This window comes from Macrobrachium nipponense, chromosome 17 (assembly GCF_015104395.2).
Source record: "Macrobrachium nipponense isolate FS-2020 chromosome 17, ASM1510439v2, whole genome shotgun sequence".
NCBI lineage: Eukaryota > Metazoa > Arthropoda > Malacostraca > Decapoda > Palaemonidae > Macrobrachium > Macrobrachium nipponense.
This window is the reverse complement of record NC_087210.1, coordinates 72,856,404-72,876,403: the sequence shown is the minus strand read 5'-3', so window position 1 is coordinate 72,876,403 and position 20,000 is coordinate 72,856,404. Positions and strand designations below refer to the sequence as shown.

The window sequence follows — 20,000 nt, the reverse complement described above, 5'->3', positions numbered from 1 at the left end:
ACATGTATTTTGACATTCTATCCTCCAGAAGATAGAAGTTTAATAAAAAGCGAATTTAACATGTATTTTGACATACTATCCTCCAGAAGATAGAAGTTTAATAAAAAGCGAATTGAACATGTATTTTGACATTCTATCCTCCAGAAGGTAGAAGTTTATTAAAAAGCGAATTGAACATGTATTTTGACATTCTATCCTCCAGAAGATAGAAGTTTATTAAAAAGCGAATTGAACATGTATTTTGACATTCTATTCTCCAGAAGATAGAAGTTTAGTAAAAAGCGAATTGAACATGTATTTTGACATACTATCCTCCAGAAGATAGAAGTTTAATAAAAAGCGAATTGAACATGTATTTTGACATTCTATCCTCCAGAAGGTAGAAGTTTATTAAAAAGCGAATTGAACATGTATTTTGACATTCTATCCTCCAGAAGATAGAAGTTTATTAAAAAGCGAATTGAACATGTATTTTGACATTCTATTCTCCAGAAGATAGAAGTTTAATAAAAAGCGAATTGAACATGTATTTTGACATTCTATCCTCCAGAAGATAGAAGTTTAATAAAAAGCGAATTGAACATGTATTTTGACATTCTATCCTCCAGAAGATAGAAGTTTAATTAAAAGGCGAATTGACATGTATTTTGACATTCTATCCTCCAGAAGATAGAAGTTTAATAATAAGCGAATTGAACATGTATTTTGACATTCTATCCTCCAGAAGATAGAAGTTAATACCAAACCGAATTGAACATGTATTTTGACATACTATCCTCCAGAAGATAGAAGTTTAATAAAAAGCGAATTGAACATGTATTTTGACATTCTATCCTCCAGAAGATAGAAGTTTAATACAAACCGAATTGAACATGTATTTTGACATACTATCCTCCAGAAGATAGAAGTTTATTAAAAAGCGAATTGAACATGTATTTTGACATTCTATCCTCCAGAAGATAGAAGTTTAATAATAAGCGAATTGAACATGTATTTTGACATTCTATCCTCCAGAAGATAGAAGTTTAATACAAACCGAATTGAACATGTATTTTGACATTCTATCCTCCACCAGAAGAAGAAGTTTAATAAAAAGCGAATTGAACATGTATTTTGACATTCTATCCTCCAGAAGATAGAAGTTTAATAATAAGCGAATTGAACATGTATTTTGACATACTATCCTCCAGAAGATAGAAGTTTAATAAAAAGCGAATTGAACATGTATTTTGACATTCTATCCTCCAGAAGATAGAAGTTTAATACAAACCGAATTGAACATGTATTTTGACATACTATCCTCCAGAAGATAGAAGTTTAATAAAAAGCGAATTGAACATGTATTTTGACATTCTATCCTCCAGAAGATAGAAGTTTAATAAAAAGCGAATTGAACATATATTTTGACACTCTTGCCCCAATAGTTAGTCATTAGCGTTGCCCTTAACCCTGTTAATGTTGACTTGACTGATTTTAGGAAGGACCACTAGACCCATATGAAGCATAAGCTGAAGCATATAAGTATCTGATGTTAGTTGACAAAGTGATATATGTTGTGTATTAATGTGTATTAAGTATTTTTTGAAAATGCGTTGTGTATTAATGTTTTAAGTATTTTTTGAAAATGCGTTGTGTATTAAAGTGTTTTTAAATTATTTTTTGAAAATGCGTTGTGTATTAATGTGTTTTAAGTATCTTTTTGAAATTCGTTGTGTATTAATGTGTTTTAAGTATTTTTTGAAAATGCGTTGTGTATTAATGTGTTTTAATTATTTTTTTAAAATGCGTTGTGTATTAATATGTTTCAAGTATTTTTTAAAAATGCTTTGTGTATTAATGTGCTTTAAGTATTTTTTAAGTAAAAAAAAGTAAAGCGAGTTTGTGGTTAGCTGTGTGATTCTGTGTATTTTAAATCTATTATGAAAATGACCTCAAAGGAAGAAAAATATAACAATATATGCCAGCGCGACTGCACCTCTTCTCCTCCTCCTCCTCCTCCTCCTCCTCCTCCTCCTCCTCCTCCTCCCCCACACCTTCCGTCTCTAAGTGCGTGTGCACGCACGCGTGTGTGCAGCGGCGAGAAAGGAGGCCAAAGCTCAGTTACTCTAATGCCCCAGTTGTAGTCTATGGCAGCAATATCTTACATTTCCCTTGACGTTGGCACTTTCCCTCAAAATTGCTGCGTTCATAATGCATCTGGAATCGCCGGCCGACCGACATCCAGCCGGGGAACTGTGGCCGAATTCATTTACTTAATGGCATTTTGGCTCAGAGGGAAATTGACCCGTCTCTGTGTGCGTGATGAATTCCCCCCGCCACTTTTTGCTCTATGTTTTGTGTCGGGGATTTCGTTTGCGAAGAATCACACGGATTTGTTTCGCGTTTAGCGACTGTTTCGCCTCGTGTCAATTGTTTTGTGTTGTTGTGTTCGGTCGTTTGGAGTCGTGGCCCCGTGATGTGAAAGCAGTCCTTTTCCGAACTGTGTTTCGGCAATCCTCGGTGTGAGAATTCTCTCTCTCTCTCTCTCTCTCTCTCTCTCTCTCTTCTCTCTCATCTCGTCTCTCTCTCTCTCTCTCTCTCTCTCTCTCTCTCTCTCTCTTATATCCATTGGTTTAAAGTCTTCATAAGAGTAAATTTTGGCATGAACAGATATATGCTTAAAACTGCAATGGGCCAGATTAAAGACAGCACTGAATTTTTTCGTTCTTAGTTTGTATACTAGATAAGCCATACACACACACACACACACACACACACACGTATATATATATATATATATATATATATATGTGTGTGTGTGTGTGTGTGTGTGTGTGTGTGTATGTGTGTGTGTGTGGGTTATCTAGGTATACAAACTAAGAACGAAAAAATTCAGTGCTGTCTTTAATCTGGCCCATTGCAGTTTTAAGCATATATCTGTTCAAGCCAAAATTTACTCTTATGAAGACTTTAAACCAATGGATATAAGCGTGCGTATTCTTTAGTAAATGTTTTCTCGTAAGAAGTTTTTGTTAGTTTCTAATACAAGAATAAGATTCATACTCTTGTGGTTAACATTTTCCATTTTTTAGAAAGTATCTTTTCATCTAAAGTGATTACTCAGAGGTGAGCACTTGTCCAGAAAAAGCTAATTCTCACAAGAAGACTGTCTGTTGAAATTTGCCTTTTGAGTGATGGCAAACCTGTCCTTCATAATGATTCAAGCCAAGTAGTACTAAAGAGGAAGACAAATATATCCACACACTGGGAGTAAATGGCATGAAAGTTTAGCTCAAACTTCGGGTTTTGGACCTCGAACAGTACTATGTGTGGGATTGAGAGTCCTGATGGGTACAACAACCATGAGAGCAGAGGCGGCAACCAATCAAGCAGCTCTTGCGGACAGTGCTTGGAGTATTAGAACAGGAAGAGTCCTGATGACCTTACAACAGGGTCGAAACGGATCCAGGTTGGAACAGACGCCTGGTTGTTTATGAGATGGAAGTCTTTGTTTCAGCTTTACTTTGAATAGCGAAGAACTTCCCAATTTGACGGAAATTGCTCGATATAAGTAGCTCAGCTAGAACTTGAATGTGGTACCTGATAGGCACAATCTAAGTCCTGGATAAATATTAGGCAAGGTCCGCGATGTTAACATGCTAAGACATGCTACTGTTTATTTCCCAGCCTAAAATATCGAGATATCTGAAGGATTTATTTTCCGAATTCTCAAACATTGTTCTAAGGTAATTTAAAGAATAAGACAGCTTTATAAAGGGAATTTTTCTTGGGAGTATTTTGTTAGCCAAGTTTATCTTGGTATATTGAAGGGTTAAGTATTCTTACAATAAATACATGCGCACATGGCTAAGAAATATTAATCACAAGAAAAACATAGATACTAATAAAGATATTTCCAGTCCTTCATTGTCAAGCTGCAACTAGAAAAGGCCTTTTCACCACCGCTGGCTTTCAAACGAAGGCTGGACGTGTGTAGTCGTGTTATAGATGTCTGGCGTAGTAGGTTGTTAGGTAGCATTTGAATGGGTTGTAATCTTGGCACACGGCCTCATAAAGTCGTCATAACGAATATCGTAGATGGCCACTTATGGCCACTTACACACGGTATGGGGGCTTTGGAATTTATGCTTTTAGTTGGACTCCTAATAGGTTAGTCGTAAACTTTGAATCTCTCTCTCTTTCTCCTTTTTTTTTTTATTTTTTTTTTTACAGGTTACTCTCATAACCGTATGAATCCTTTGTCTTATAGGGCGTAAGAATTTACACTCGGTGAAACAGCCTGTATCTTACAGGAATACCGTTGTCTCGATACAATTTACATTCATGGACGGATTATCACTCATCTTCTACTCCCAAGTTTCGTAGTTACACAGCATAACATCCATGAATCTTTGTATAGTTGTTAGCTTATATTCCGATGCAGTCGGTAAATAATATTACAGTCAAAATATACTCTCTTCCTATTTGTCATGAAAATATCAATTGGAGAGAGAGAGACATGAAGCCATTTCCAATTTACAATAATTCTAAAAGCTCCCAAGAGATTGAAAACTCGCACCTGTGACCAACCCTATGGGCGACTGTGGAATTTCCCTTTCCGCTTGCACAGCAGTCGAGGGGGAAAAATTAATATTCTGGTTCTATAAGGCACAAATAACAGTGTCATAGAGTATAAGCGTCAGAATAAATGGATTTCGTGTTTTCTCTCCATTCGTGTTCAATTTTCTTTCTGACGCGTGTATATACCTCCTCTGACTGTCTCGGGTGATCAGTCTGCTCTATTCCAGGCCAGATTCGAAATATTCCCTTTTAGTGAAAGGCTAGAAAAGAGATGCAATCAACGCAGAAGCCAAGTTTTATAAAGCAACAATGTGTGATTCAACTAGCGGCGTTTTTTTATCCAATTCAAAATGGTGTGCCGTGTTTTCTCTCTGATATCTGAACTGTAAAACTAAATGAATTGCTTTGAAGTTGATGGACGCGCAGTTATTCATTGGCCTCATGTTTATAACACAGCGGAGAATTCGCGTTCAGAAACGAAAGGTGATATTTTAAGTTCTTTTATTCCCCTTTTAAACGCGATTTTATAAATAAATTGACATAACAGAAAAGTTAGGAAGCCTCGGCTACTCAATAAAAATAGGGATTAGAATTCTTAAGATCATGGCTGTACTAAGATTTATTTTGATAAGATATTAACATCAAACCGCAGTTTTATATTGAAGTTTGAAGAGCCTATTAGATAAATGCTGTTACCTAGCCCAGGCCTGGAGAAGGAGGAGGTATAGAATTCCACTACCTAGCATATAAATTTATTATTATTATTATTAACTATTTTTATTTTTTATTATTTATTTTTTTTTTTTTTTTTTTTTTTTTTTTTGCTCTATCACAGTCCTCTAATTCGACTGGGTGGTATTTATAGTGTGGGGTTCCGGATTGCATCCTGCCTCCTTAGGAGTCCATCACTTTTCTTACTATGTGCGCCGTTTCTAGGATCACACACTTCTGCATGAGTCCTGGAGCTACTTCAGCCTCTAGCTTTTCCAGATTCCTTTTCAGGGATCTTGGGATCGTGCCTAGTGCTCCTATGAATATGGGTACAATTTCCACTGGCATATCCCATATCCTTCTTATTTTTATTTTCAGGTCTTAATACTTATCCATTTTTTCCCTTTCTTTCTCTTCAACTCTGGTGTCCCATGGTATTGCGACATCTTTGAGAGAAAATATATGGAACCTCGTTTTGCTCTGTATGCATACAGAGCCTAAAAGAACAGTGTTCCTTTTAAAAGTGCACACTCAAAACGGACGTTCCCTATTGCTGGCTAGAGCATCCCAACATGAAGAGAAAAGGATTAATTCATGAACATGCTGTGTAATTTCTATTCCCGCTTCAGCCCGGAGAACGCTTCAGGGTTCTCGTTCTTCGTGTTGTTAAGTGGCTTCAGAAGGTGCAAATACCCCACCTCTAGCGAATTCTCAATGGGCACGAAGGAGGGTCAAATTCGGGTTGCTTCAACGAAGCCTTTCTCAAGCCTTACTGTTGTGTGGTTGGTATTTAGCCAGAAATTACGTGATGTCCACATGTGTTCTATGACGTTTTCTTTCTTCTTAACCCTCTACGTAGGCCTTATGTCATGTAGTATAAAAGGTCAGACCAGCAGAGACTGGAGGTCGGGTATTCCTTAAAGCGATGCAGTATCATGGAAAACATTCACCGTAGTTCCAGTTGAAATTTAATAATAATAATAATAATAATAATAATAATAATAATAATAATAATAATAATAATATAATAATAATAATAATAATAATAATAACGGAGAAGTAAAACCTCATTTGTATATATGTACATAGAATAATAAACCTGTACAGTTTCCCGAAAGCTTTCTGTACAGATTTACTTTTAAATAAATATAATCATTTATACATAATTGTGGATTTGTTTCCCCACTTTCAAGCCTCGTGCTATTATGAGTATTTTTAATAATAATAATAATAATAATAATAATAATAATAATAATAATAATAATAATAATAATAATAATAATAATAATAATAATAATAATAATATACTGCATTGAGAGATCTTAAACAAAAGCATGAGCTTATAGTCTAGACAATAAAAAAAATACTATGAATTTGTTAAACCCAATTACTATAGTGACATTATTGTTAAAACAGTTTCTCCTTCGGCAGTAGTAGCCTTCGTCACGATTTCACAAACTCACCATCTCCGCACCTTTTGGAAATTCAATAAAAAGACGATCATTTATTTTCTCTCCCGAGGAATATATCGGGTTCCAGTTTCTTCGAGCATGCATTTTTACGATGTTCTTATTTCCACTTTACCGTCGAAAAAGGATGTTACTGCAGGTTGTCTGCATTTGTGGCTCCTTTATGTCTTTCCTCGCGTTTAACCGGTTATTATTTTGCTCTTGAAAAATGGGAGTTATTGCGTCCAGGTATTCTTGCACAAACTAATGATTTATGTGATGTAATTATCTTTTGTTTGCTCCTTTTTAATTTCCTTTTGAGACATGAGCTCTCTTATATAAGTACTTATTGAATGAAAATGTTAACATGAGTTGAGGAATAGGTACCTGGTTGTCATTTAACTAGAAGTTTGTGGATCATATTTATGTATATATATATATATATATATATATATATTATATATATATGTGTGTGTATGTATGTATGTATATATGTATTATATTATATTATATTATATTTATATTATATTATATTATATATATTACAAGTGAATTGAAAAATCGGAAAACTGTCAGTCTTGGAAAATGACTGATAGCAGTTATAATTATTATTCCTGAAAAAGTATAGATTAAAAAGCTGAAGCTATGAAAGGCAACCCACAGTTTTATTATATACGGAAGGGCTAACTTCTGTCGTTGGACAGTGTGACAGCGTGACATCTGCCCAGAATATGGGGGCTGAGTAAAATAGCACGCACTAGTCATTCAAGTGAAGACACTCATTTCGCTAATGGAATTTCTTCGTTAGAAGAGACCTCATGAAAGATGTTAGAGAGATCTTCCGACGACGGTTTTAATCATTATTATATCTTTGTATGGAAACAAGGAAACAACCGCTCCGAGGCTGCTGACTTAAAACCGGGCCGATATTCCACAGAAGTTGAGCAAAGGCACTGAGACGTCTAGCATTAAAACCATCATCTCTGTGGATATGAGAAGTTTTATGGACAGTACCCCTTTGTTTTGCTGCAACAGACGATACGTTTCATACAACCATGAAAAAGGAAGCTTAAAGTCAAAGCAGTTGCCAAAAAGCATTAGAAATAGCTTCAGTTTTCCAAGTTCGTCCTGAGACCACGCATACTACACCACTGAGTAGATCGGTTATAGATCTCCGTTATGGAGAGCCGCAACTTTCCCCCTCTCTCTCTCTCTCTCTCTCTCTCTCTTTGTGTGTGTGTGTGTGTGTGTGTTTCAGTGGGAATGAGGAGTTTTTACCAACAGCTGCAACAAGAATAGAATCGCAAGTTTACCGTGATGTTATTTTTTAGACAAACAATCATCTCATTTGTCAAGCCTTAAAGAATGGAATAGCTCCCAGGAAAATGTATTCGCAATTTGAAGTAAATATAGCTCGGAACTTTTTCGTTGTCTGTTATTTTATAACACTTATTATAGACTGTAAATCATTCGCCAAATAGCTCAGTATAGTGGGACTTGTGTATTCTTTTAAGGATTAGTTGTTGATTGTCGGATTCTCAATTAAGTTAAGATGCAAACGGGTTTGCCATATTCGAAACAAACTAAATGAAGTGAAATGTCAGCTTATGAGGAGTTAGTTACTAGATGGCATTAATTACATGGCAATTAATGCTCCAAATCATTATGAGATAATTAAATTCAAATTTGGACAAGTTAAATGAGTTTAATCACGGGACAAGTTGTTCGGTTAAATTATTAATAATAATCAGAACATTACGTGGAACGAGACCTAATGACGTTGAGTCTGTCTCGTGTATTATTATTATTATTATTATTATTATTATTATTATTATTATTATTATTATCATTCAGGTTTACTAGTTTTGCAACCGCTTTCTTCTCCAAGAATGACAGACATCGGTGAGTTACTGGCAGAATGCAGTAGCCCTTAAAAATCAGTTATCAGAAAGATAAATTGAATGCAGCTGATGCAGCGATCATCTTCAATAATACATGTTCAAGAGTGGTTCTAGTACCTGTATATTATTATTATTAAATTTTATTATATTATTATTTTATTATTATTATTATTTTTATTATTTATCTATCATTCATTCTTATTATTATATTATATATATATATATAGTATATATATATATATCATCTATATATATCTTATATATTCAAGAAGGAGGAGCTCTCTCCTCTCTCTCTCATCTCTCTCTTCTCTCTATGTATCTATATATATTAATATATTCTATATATATGATAATATAATCCATATATATACGTTTATATTATCATATAATATATTATATATATATATATATATAGTTAGATATATATTATATATATGTAGTAGACCTTCTTTCAAACATGTGTTGAATGTTATTGCTGCATCAGCTGCATTCAATTATTATTATTATTATTATTATTATTATTATTATTATTATAATTATTAGGCAAAAGACCACAATACTGGAAAGCATCTTTCTTAAATGGGAAAATAGTCGAAGTGTCACCGAGAGACAGAGAACCTAATGAACAAAAGGCCTGGGGTATGGGTAGTTAGTTACTACTAAGAATTTATTAGTTTTTTTTCCCAAGATTTGTAAGTTCATGTCTGACAGACTTCGATCATAATAGCCATGTCTCGATACGTCGCTGAAAATTACTTACTGCCGGTTTGTAGATGTGGCTTAAAATTTAAAATGCAAAAGTATCATAAATTGGAAACAATATTACATAAGTTGCGTTGTCCAAAATCGACACGGCGTTTGCCTGGCTGTGCGAAGTGTTCTATATATATATTAGACATGTACGTACAATGGTCTGAAATGAACGCTATGTTATCATTTAGTAGTAGTACACTGTAGGTTGAAAAGGCGAAGAGCAATATTATTTTGAACAAAGTCAATCCGTCTTTTCTTCTTATTATGTTGAACGAGGTAAGTCCTTCTTTTTTTCTCTTGCACAAAATGCATTCTGCTCAACAACGCAGTTACGCAGCACGGGCTGCAGTAAAAATGAAAGTGCTTGCATTTAAGAGCTGCGTGTATTCACTGGCAACGGCAGGGTTTCCATTTTCCCTTGCAGTGCAGGTCCCAGTGGTACGAAAATAGTAGCCCCAAGTTTAATCATCAGATGTCTGTGTGTGTGTATATATATATATATATATATATATATATATATATATATATATATATATATATATATATATATAATATATATATATATATATATATATATGTGTGTGTGTGTGTGTGTGTGTGTGTGTGTGTATAGATATATGCCACGAAGGAAAATAAACGACGGAGTATCCGCGAGACCTTTCGACATCCAAACGTCCTTTACTAAGCAGATGAACTGACATACATGAGGAAAAAGACAAAACAAGAAGATTCGTATAACTGACAGATGGGGATTATAAAGAGATTAGTACCTAGAATCCGACACACCTGGAAGATGAGTAACCTTCCCAAACAAGCATAAACAATGGGTGCAATTAAAAGTTTAAGACAATCATCTCAGATACAAGGACAAAACAATTAAAGGATTATAGGCGACAGCTATTCAATTAATTTAGTGCCATGATGTTGAAACAGCACATAGCAGCCGCCAAGCAAGAAGAGAGGGAAAAATTCAAGGAACTGGAAAAAACAAGGATCTCTTTCAATCATTCCATCCTGGCTGATTGGAAGGACTCGCTGTGACGGGAAATTTACGAAAAACTAGGTAGGACTACAGATGCCCTGAAAAGGAAACTCGACAGAAAACTAAAAAATCTTATTGATAACAGTGATTGGACTAATTGCGCACGTCAAGATGGTGTTGTTAACCTATCTAATACACAAATAAGTGAAAATGTTGTGAGTGCGCTTGGATATGGTTTATCTTTCTTTATAACAAGTCGACCTTCTGCTTTAATGATTGCGTCATCCCTAAGTAAATTTGAAAAAATATAGTGATCTTCCTCAAAATCATGTTGACATGATTAAAGGTACTGTTTACGGAGCTACCAACGTTAAGCATGAAAGTAACTTCCCTGCTCGCTATAAGAAAAGTTTGACCGATCTTAAAAAGGACAATACTATCCACATTACAAAAGCTGATAAGTCAAATAGTATATTTTAGATAAAGCTGACTTCATATCACGTATGCAAGCCCTACTGGATGATGATGTGACTTATAAAAAATCCCTTTGATCAAGTCATAAAAAACTTCAATAGCACAGTGAAAAATATCCTTAAAGATAAAACAGAACTACTAGGCAAATTGTCAGTCAAATCTCCTTCGCTACCTTACTTGTACGGATTAGTCAAAGCGCACAAAGAAAATAACTCTATGCGGCCTATTATCAGTACTGTTGGTTCAATTTCATATAAACTTTCGAAATATATCACTAAGATCTTGTCCCCGTTACTTGGAACCATCTCCGATTCTCATATATATAATTCACTAGATTTAGTTGATAAATTAAGCAAAATTGCTCTTTGCCCTACTGATAGATTCGTTAGTTTTGATGTATGTTTTTTTTTTTTTTTTACTAAAGTCCCTATAGACTCTATTTTAGAATGTCTTAGTAATGAACTAACTCAGCATGAATTACCTCTACCTATAAGTCACATTATTTCACTCACGAGTTTGTGCATTTGTGATTGTAAGTTTATATTCAATGGTGAATTTTATCAACAAATATTTGGCATGGCAATGGGAAATCCTTTATCACCACTACTCTCAAACTTGTACATGTCTTTGAAAAACGCTACATACCTAATATCATTTATATTCCTGTAAAGTGGTATCGTTATGTTGATGATATTTTAGCTGTTCTGCCTGCCGGTATTGATGTAAATGATTTACTCTCTAAATTAAATAACCAGGTACCATCAATTAAGTTTGCTCTAGAATTAGAAAAAGACAATTGCCTCCCTTTCTTAGAGAACCATTTCAATGTAAATTCAGTATTAATAGGAAACCGACCAACAACTTAACCTATGTTCATTTCTTCTCAGGCCACCATCTTGACATAAAAATATCAATTTTTTCTTCTGTTTTTATGAGCATTGCGCATTGTCAGTCCCCAGTATTTGGATCAAGAAATTGAATACACAAGAAAAATAGGGAAACATTTATGCTATCCTTCACATATATTAGATATTTGTTATAATAAAGCCCACAAAAAGTTTTATAGTGCAAGTAACACGCAGAAAGAAAATTCTAAGAACATTCTCAGTTTGCCTTATTTTAACGGATTTGAAACCATTAAATCATTGTTAAAAGCTTTTAATGTGAACCTTGTTTTTTCCTATAATAACACACTAAAAGGAATGTTAATAAAAAATTGCCCGAGAGAAAGCAACAACATAATATATAAAATTCCATGTATGGATTGTCCCTCATTTTATCTCGGGCAGTCTAGCAAGGACCTAGAAATAAGGCTAAGCCAGCATAAATATTCTGTAAAAACTGAGCAAACATCTAATACAATATTAATTCATTTAAGTGAAAACAACCACCGAATAAATTGGGTTGTCTTATCACGAAATCTTTTAGAATCTGCTTTAATACAACTTACTTTTCATTGTAATTTCATGTTAGTCGTGGCCTTTTTCATTTAGACCCTTGTATTTTTAACATGTTTAAGAATGACCTCAAAGATATAATTACAGGCTTAAATAAAAATTAGTTGCCTTAGAGTTATCTTCGTTGTAATGTATGTTTAACATGTATTGTGAATATGTATTGTGAATATGGTTTTGTTTACCAAGTTCTGAATAGCTGTAACCTATAATCCTTTAATTGTTTTGTCCTTGTATCTAAGATGATTGTCTTAAACTTTTAATTGCACCCATTGTTTATGTTTGTTTGGGAAGGTTACTCATCTTCCAGGTGTGTCGGATTCTAGGTACTAAACTCTTTATAATCCCTATCTGTCAGTTATACGAATCTTCTTGTTTTGTCTTTTTCCTCATGTATGTCAGTTCATCTGCTTAGTAAAGGATGTTTGGATGTTGGAAGGTCTTGCGAATACTCCGTCGTTTATTTTCCTTCGTGGCATATATCTTTATTTATGGATTTATCACGTTCCTAACTTTCGTGATTCAGTTATTCATATATATATATTGATAAGTATAGTAATATATATATATATATATATAGTATATATATATATATATATATATATATATATATAATATGTATGTATATGATTTCAGAGCGCTTGACCGTCTTTTCATTAAGGATAGAAATAAACCAGGGTTAGATCCCTTTCGGTCTCTCGTGAATTCATAGATAGCAAAACAATTTTTCGAAGGACAGACAAACCTGTTATTGCTTCACACCTTACCCACATGTTCAGAATTATTTTCATTTGAAAATGATCAGTTTTGTAAACATGCACGTAGTTTGTTTACCTTTAGCTTGATTATTCCATCAAATCAAGGACTTTCACACTAGCTAGATTTGCAACGGTTTCATTTCCCCCGAGTTAACTGTATTTTGGGAGCGGTGCGAGATATGAATATTAGCATGCGACTCGCTCCCTGAATAATACTACGTTGTTCCAATTTGAGTGCTGATTGGCATTCTCTTTATAAATCTCCCGCACAAAACAGAATACAAAAGAATGATGATTCTGGCTGAATATTTTATCAAACGTGAGTCATTGCAGTATAGGAGAAACTGATCTCTTGGTAGTTGGTTTGGTGTCACGATGATTTGGATCTTATGAGTGGTTTATTTCCCTACTAGTCTTTGGAATTGATTTTAGATACTGCAGGTTTTTTTTTTTTTTAATATTGGGATTTTGTTTCGTGGAAATCTGGCTGCCAAGTCAGTTGTGATTTGGTTTGTTATTACCAAATGATTCTCGTAAATAATAATAATAATAATAATAATAATAATAATAATAATAATAATAATAATAATAATAATAATAATAATAATAAATAATAATAATAAGAGAGAGGACGGAATAAGTAGAACAAAGATTAGGCAATAGGTATGGTGCCAGATACAGAGAGAACAAAGATCCCCTCCATGAAAGCCTACAACACCAAGAAATTAAGGGAGAAAACAAGTGAGGTCAATGAAATAATGGGCATAATACACACCACCAGTATCACAGAAACAAATAACTTGGCATATGCAGGAGCAAGATTAGTAGCAGAACTGATGGGGATTCGAACACCAACACCACCAGCACAACCAACACAATAGAAGATGTAAAACAGAGGCTTAAGGCCAAAGCACATAAGATCCAACGGTACATGAACAGGAATAAGGGATACCAACAGAGCAAACTATTCGGAACCAACCAGAAAAGACTATACAGCCAACTAAGAGGGGAAGACAACCACCAAGAAATTCCTGAAGCCGAACCAATTAAGAGACTCTGGAGACTCTGGGAAAACATATGGAGCAATCCGGTATCACACAACAAACATGCTACATGGCTCCAGGAAGTCAAGGAAGAAGAAACAGGGAGAATAAAACAAAGATTCACAGAGATCACGACAGACACAGTCAGACACCAACTAAAGAAAATGCCAAACTGGAGAGCCCCAGGTCCCGATGAAATCCATGGATACTGGCTCAAAAACTTCAAGGCCCTACACCCACGAATAGCAGAACAACTCCAGCATTGTATCTCAAATCACCATGCACCCAAATGCATGACCACAGGAAGAACATCCTTAGTACAAAAAGACAAGAGTAAGGGAAATATAGCCAGTAACTACAGGCCTATCACTGCCCTACCAAAATAATGTGGGAAGTTACTAACGGTATCATCAGTGAAAGGCTGTACAACTACCTAGAGGAAACAAACACCATCCCCCACCAACAGAAAGGCTGCAGAAGGAAGTATAGGGGCACAAAAGACCAGCTCCTGATAGACAAAATGGTAATGAAGAACAGTAGGAGAAGGAAAACCAACCTAAGCATGGCATGGCTAGACTATAAGAAAGCCTTCGACATGATACCACACACATAGCTAATAGAATGCCTGAAAATATATGGGGCAGAGGAAAACACCATCAGCTTCCTCAAAAATACAATGCACAACTGGAATACAATACTTACAAGCTCTGAAATAAGACTAGCAGAGGTTAATATCAGGAGAGGGATCTTCCAGGGCGACTCACTGTCCCCACTACTCTTCGTAGTAGCGATGATTCCCATGACAAAAGTACTACAGAAGATGGATGCCTAGTACCAACTCAAGAAAAGAGGCAACAGAATCAACCATCTGATGTTCATGGACGACATCAAGCTGTATGGTAAGAGCATCAAAGAAATAGATACCCTAATCCAGACTGTAAGGGTTGTATCTGGGGACATTAGAATGGAGTTTGGAATAGAGAAATGCGCCTTAGTCAACATACAAAAAGGCAAAGTAACGAGAACTGAAGGGATAAAGCTACCAGATGGAAGCAACATCAAACACATAGATGAGGCTGGATACAAATACCTGGGAATAATGGAAGGAGGGGATATAAAACACCAAGAGATGAAGGACACGATCAGGAAATAATATATGCAGAGACTCAAGGCGATACTCAAGTCAAAACTCAACGCCGGAAATATGATAAAAGCCATAAATACATGGGTAGTGCCAGTAATCAGATACAGCGCAGGAATAGTGGAATGGACGAAGGCAGAACTCCGCAGCATAGATCAGAAAACCAGGAAACATATGACAATACACAAAGAACTACACCCAAGAGCAAATACGGACAGACTACATAACACGAAAGGAAGGAGGGAGAGGACTACTAAGTATAGAGGACTGCGTCAACATCGAGAACAGAGCACTGGGTCAGTATCTGTAAACCAGTGAAGACGAGTGGCTAAAGAGTGCATGGGAAGAAGGACTAATAAGTAGATGAAGACCCAGAAATATACAGAGACAGGAGAATGACAAACAGAACAGAGGACTGGCACAACAAACCAATGCATGGACAATACATGAGACAGACTAAAGAACTAGCCAGCGATGACACATGGCAATGGCTACAGAGGGGAGAGCTCAAGAAGGAAACTGAAGGAATGATAACAACGGCACAAGATCAGGCCCTAAGAACCAGATATATTCAAAGAACGATAGACGGAAATAACATCTCTTCCATATGTAGGAAGTGCAATACGAAAAATGAAACCATAAACCACATAGCAAGCAAATGTCCGGCACTTGCACAGAACCAGTACAAAAAGAGACATGATTCAATGGCAAAAGCCCTCCACTGGAGCCTGTGCAAGAAACATCAGCTACCCTGCAGTAATAAGTGGTACGAGCACCAACCTGAGGGAGTGATAGAAAACGATCAGGGAAAGATCCTGTGGGACTATGGTATCAGAACAGATAGGGTGATACGTGTAAATAGACCAGACGTGACGTTGATTGACAAAGTCAAGAAGAAAGTATCACTCATTGATGTCGCAATACCATGGGACACCAGAGTGGAAGAGAAAGACAGGGAAAAAATGGATAAGTATCAAGATCTGAAAATAGAAATAAGAAGGATATGGGATATGCCAGTGGAAATTGTACCCATAATCATAGGAACACTAGGCACATCCCAAGATCCCTGAAAAGGGATCTAGAAGAACTAGAGGCTGAAGTAGCTCCAGGACTCATGCAGAAGAGTGTGATCCTAGAAACGGCGCTCATATTAAGAAAAGTGATGGACTCCTAAGGAGGCAGGATGCAAACCGGAACCCCACACTATAAATACCACCCAGTCGAATTGGAGGACTGTGATAAAGCAAAAAAAATTATTATTATTATTATTATTATTATTATTATTATTATTATTATTATTATTATATTATTATTATATTGGCATTTTTTTCGTGGAAAGTTTGACAATCATGAGTTGTAACTTGGTTTGTTGTTACCAAATTATTCTCGTTAATGATAATGATGATTATTATTAACTTCATTAATTATTATTATTATTATTATTATTATTATTATTATTATTATTATTATTCATTATTATTATTATTATTATTATTATTATTATCATCAAGAAATTAGATTTGCCCTTTTGTTTTGTTCCTGAAATTTCCAAACTGGATACCCTTTCTTGAGTCTCGTATAAAACATTTTAAAGTGACACGAATACTGGTGCTCTACTTTATGAGAACCATAATTTAGCCCCAGAGGCATTCCGTATTATTTTTGTAATGAATATTTTAACTGGACCCTGGTGTTGCATTGAAAATTTCCCCCCAATATACTTCTCTTTAGCCTTTATAATAAACTGGCATGTTTAAATCAGCTGCAAGGACTCCCAAACCTGGTATCGACATGATGCAAAAAAAAAAAAAAAAAAAAAAATAAAATATCAGTTTTGGAATTTTATGCGATGCTTTGTATATAAATTTCTTTCTGTTTGTAATCATATCAGAGCAACGAGTTAAAAAAAGAAGAAAACTTGTAAAATATATTTTATCTGACTTTGCCATAATAGAATTAATATTATCTCTATGATGAATGGCTGCGATGTCAGTAAACTGCCTCCAGACATTAGTAATACTGTATGTAAACAGTGATATTCAATATGTGATTTATGCTACTACAAAAATTGCATGCAAGATTTAAAACTTCCGTTTGCTCTTAACGTGAGTATCACCTATCAAAGTTTTTTTTTATAGTTGGATGGACTTCTCAAGGAAATCTAAATCCACATTCGTCCTCTCAGCCAAATTCATTATTTGTAAAAATAAAAAAAAGACATTGTTATTCAGAGGAGTCCTACTCATCTATGTGCGGATTTAAAGTTTAGAGATATTTATAGTTACTTACAATTTAATACTGACTTGTCAGTATGGAATTCAGATGACCTAATATTATTTATATCTTCCAGTCTCTTTATTATGGAGTTCAGATGACCTAATATTTCTTTCATTCTTTATTATGGAGTTCAGATGACCTAATATTATTTATCTCAGTCTCTTTATTATGGAGTTAAAATAATCTAATATTATTACTTTCAGTCTCTTTATTATGGAGTTCAGATCACCTAATATTATTTATTTCTTTCAGCAATACTTTTTAGTTGTTCGCCATTAAAACCTTATCAGTATTCTGGATAAGTTAATGCAGTTACGGAACAATAATTTATTTGAAGGGAAATGCGAGACAACAAATTAGACAGAAACGGAAATAAGTCTCCATGAAGAGAATTTTCATAATCTATGTCAGGTCTCTTGGAAGAGCACCTTTGCTTAATCTTGTTATTGCAAGTTTTTGTTCCCTTGTACTTGAGAGGACACTTGAAAACGAAGGTAACCTTTTACTGAGGTGAAAAATCTTATTATAATTTTTTTTTAATAGAACAAGCACACACTTTAAAAGAGGGTCTTCTTCCAAATTATTATTGTTATTATTATTATTATTATTATTATTATTATTATTATTATTATTATTATTATTATTATTATTATTATTATTATTATTATTATTATTATTATTATTATTATTATTGGACAAGCTGCAACCCTAGCTGAAAAAGCAGAAAGCTACAAGCCAGGGGTCCCAATAGGGAAAATATAATATACATATATTTATTTGTATGTAAAAGAGGTTGTGTGCTGGTATTGAACTTCACTTTCATTCACTTCACGCTGACATTCATAAAGCATAGAGCCAACCTCTGTGACTCACTGGTCCCTATACTGTAAATAATTTTTTCACATGATGTAAGTGTAGGTCAATGTAGCTTACACTAAATGAGAGAATAAGTGTCAGCCTTCATGCATATGTGAACTCGTATCCAAGGTACTTTGAGTTACAAGCGCACAGCTGGGAACTTCATATTCAAAGCGTCTTGGATATAACAGATCTAATATCTCTGATGCACAATCTTCATGCAGATTTTTCCTGAATGCAGCTGTGTTTATTTTATTTTTTATTATTTTGGGGGGGAGAGGTGGAGAACAGCGTCATGTACGAATAAAGAAATTTGTATATGAAATAATAAAGTATTTTACGTTTGTGTAATACCCTATATGTTTAGAGAATTAAGTCATATTAATTCTCCATTCTTAACTTTTAATTCCACTTCACTCTTACCGTAATGATTCACGCGTAAGTTCCCTGTCGTCAACTTACGCTTTTATTTATTTATTCATTTATTTATTTATTAATTTATTTATTTTATTTTATTTTTATTTATTTACTTTTTTTTCCTTGCAGTGCCGAGCCACCGAAGCGACCGAAATCGACTTGATCTTGGTAGTGACGACCTTGTCAACCATCACGATCACTTCGGGAGCAGCCGTCTTCTCCAGATATGAGAGGTGGTCATACTTCGACTCTGTCTATTACTGTGTCATCACATTGACGACAATTGGTAAGAACGACCTGACTGTTTATTACCACTGTACCGATATTCTTCTTAATTCATTCGTGCCTAAATGTTTGGTTGTATATAGGTTTCCGTATTCGGGTGGCAAATTGCCCTGCTCAGATATATAAAGACAAGTTGTTGTGTTCGTTTAGAGGAAGTTAAGTTGAGGAAATTTTAAATGACACTAAGTTAGACGTTAGACGTTGGTTTTTAATGCAGAATTAGTGCCTGAAACTACCGTCTGAAGAGGGAGTACTTTCCTTGCTATATCTGAGAGCGTATTGGAATTGGAAATTCTAGAAGTGAAGCTTAATTGGCTGAAAATGTTCTGCTCCAGCTTCCTTGGTTTAACTGCTCATCTTTATTTTAACTGAGATGCATCACTGTTTGAGGTGTTCTGCATGTTTGCAGATTATTATAGATTCCACATGAAACTTCCTTTGGTGTATGACTTATCCTCTACCATACAAAAACCAGATATTATAAACACGTTGGGTAACTAAATTCTCTAGTTTCTTATTCTAAAGCTTTATATGTACTTAGCCATAATTTTTTTTCCTTTATATATCTACCATTAGGAATCACAGCCATGTTATGATTCATCATTTTTTAAAAGAGTGGAAGGTGTTTAAGGTCAGAACATATGTTGGGTAGCCCGTTACGTGAAGGTATATTGAAGAATTTTCAGCTGCGGATCCAAGACTTACAACTTTCTCCATTGTAGCATAATTTCACTGGTGAATGATGAATTTCTTTTAATCAGATGTGAAGAGGCATTAGTTCTCTGGCTCCCCTTCTGTAGGAGGATGTCACTTGCCCCTATACCGTTTGCATCCACTACAATCTTGTAATTGAGATCAAGTGCCTTTGACAAGGGTGTCGTGCTCTTTCATTTTTAAATTTCAAAGGACTCGTATGTATCTTGGCAATGAACTTGACC

At 34.8% G+C, this 20,000-nt stretch overlaps 1 protein-coding gene across 1 annotated transcript in view; it reads left to right on the top strand.

Annotated features, from left to right (window-relative positions):
• LOC135196326 (two pore potassium channel protein sup-9-like) overlaps positions 1–20,000 on the top strand; it is a 734,822-nt gene that overhangs the window by 704,813 nt on the left and 10,009 nt on the right. Inside the window, exon 5 of the mRNA XM_064223073.1 lies at positions 18,907–19,063. Within this exon, the coding sequence (XP_064079143.1) occupies positions 18,907–19,063 (157 nt within the window). The remainder of the gene's footprint in view (positions 1–18,906; positions 19,064–20,000) is intronic.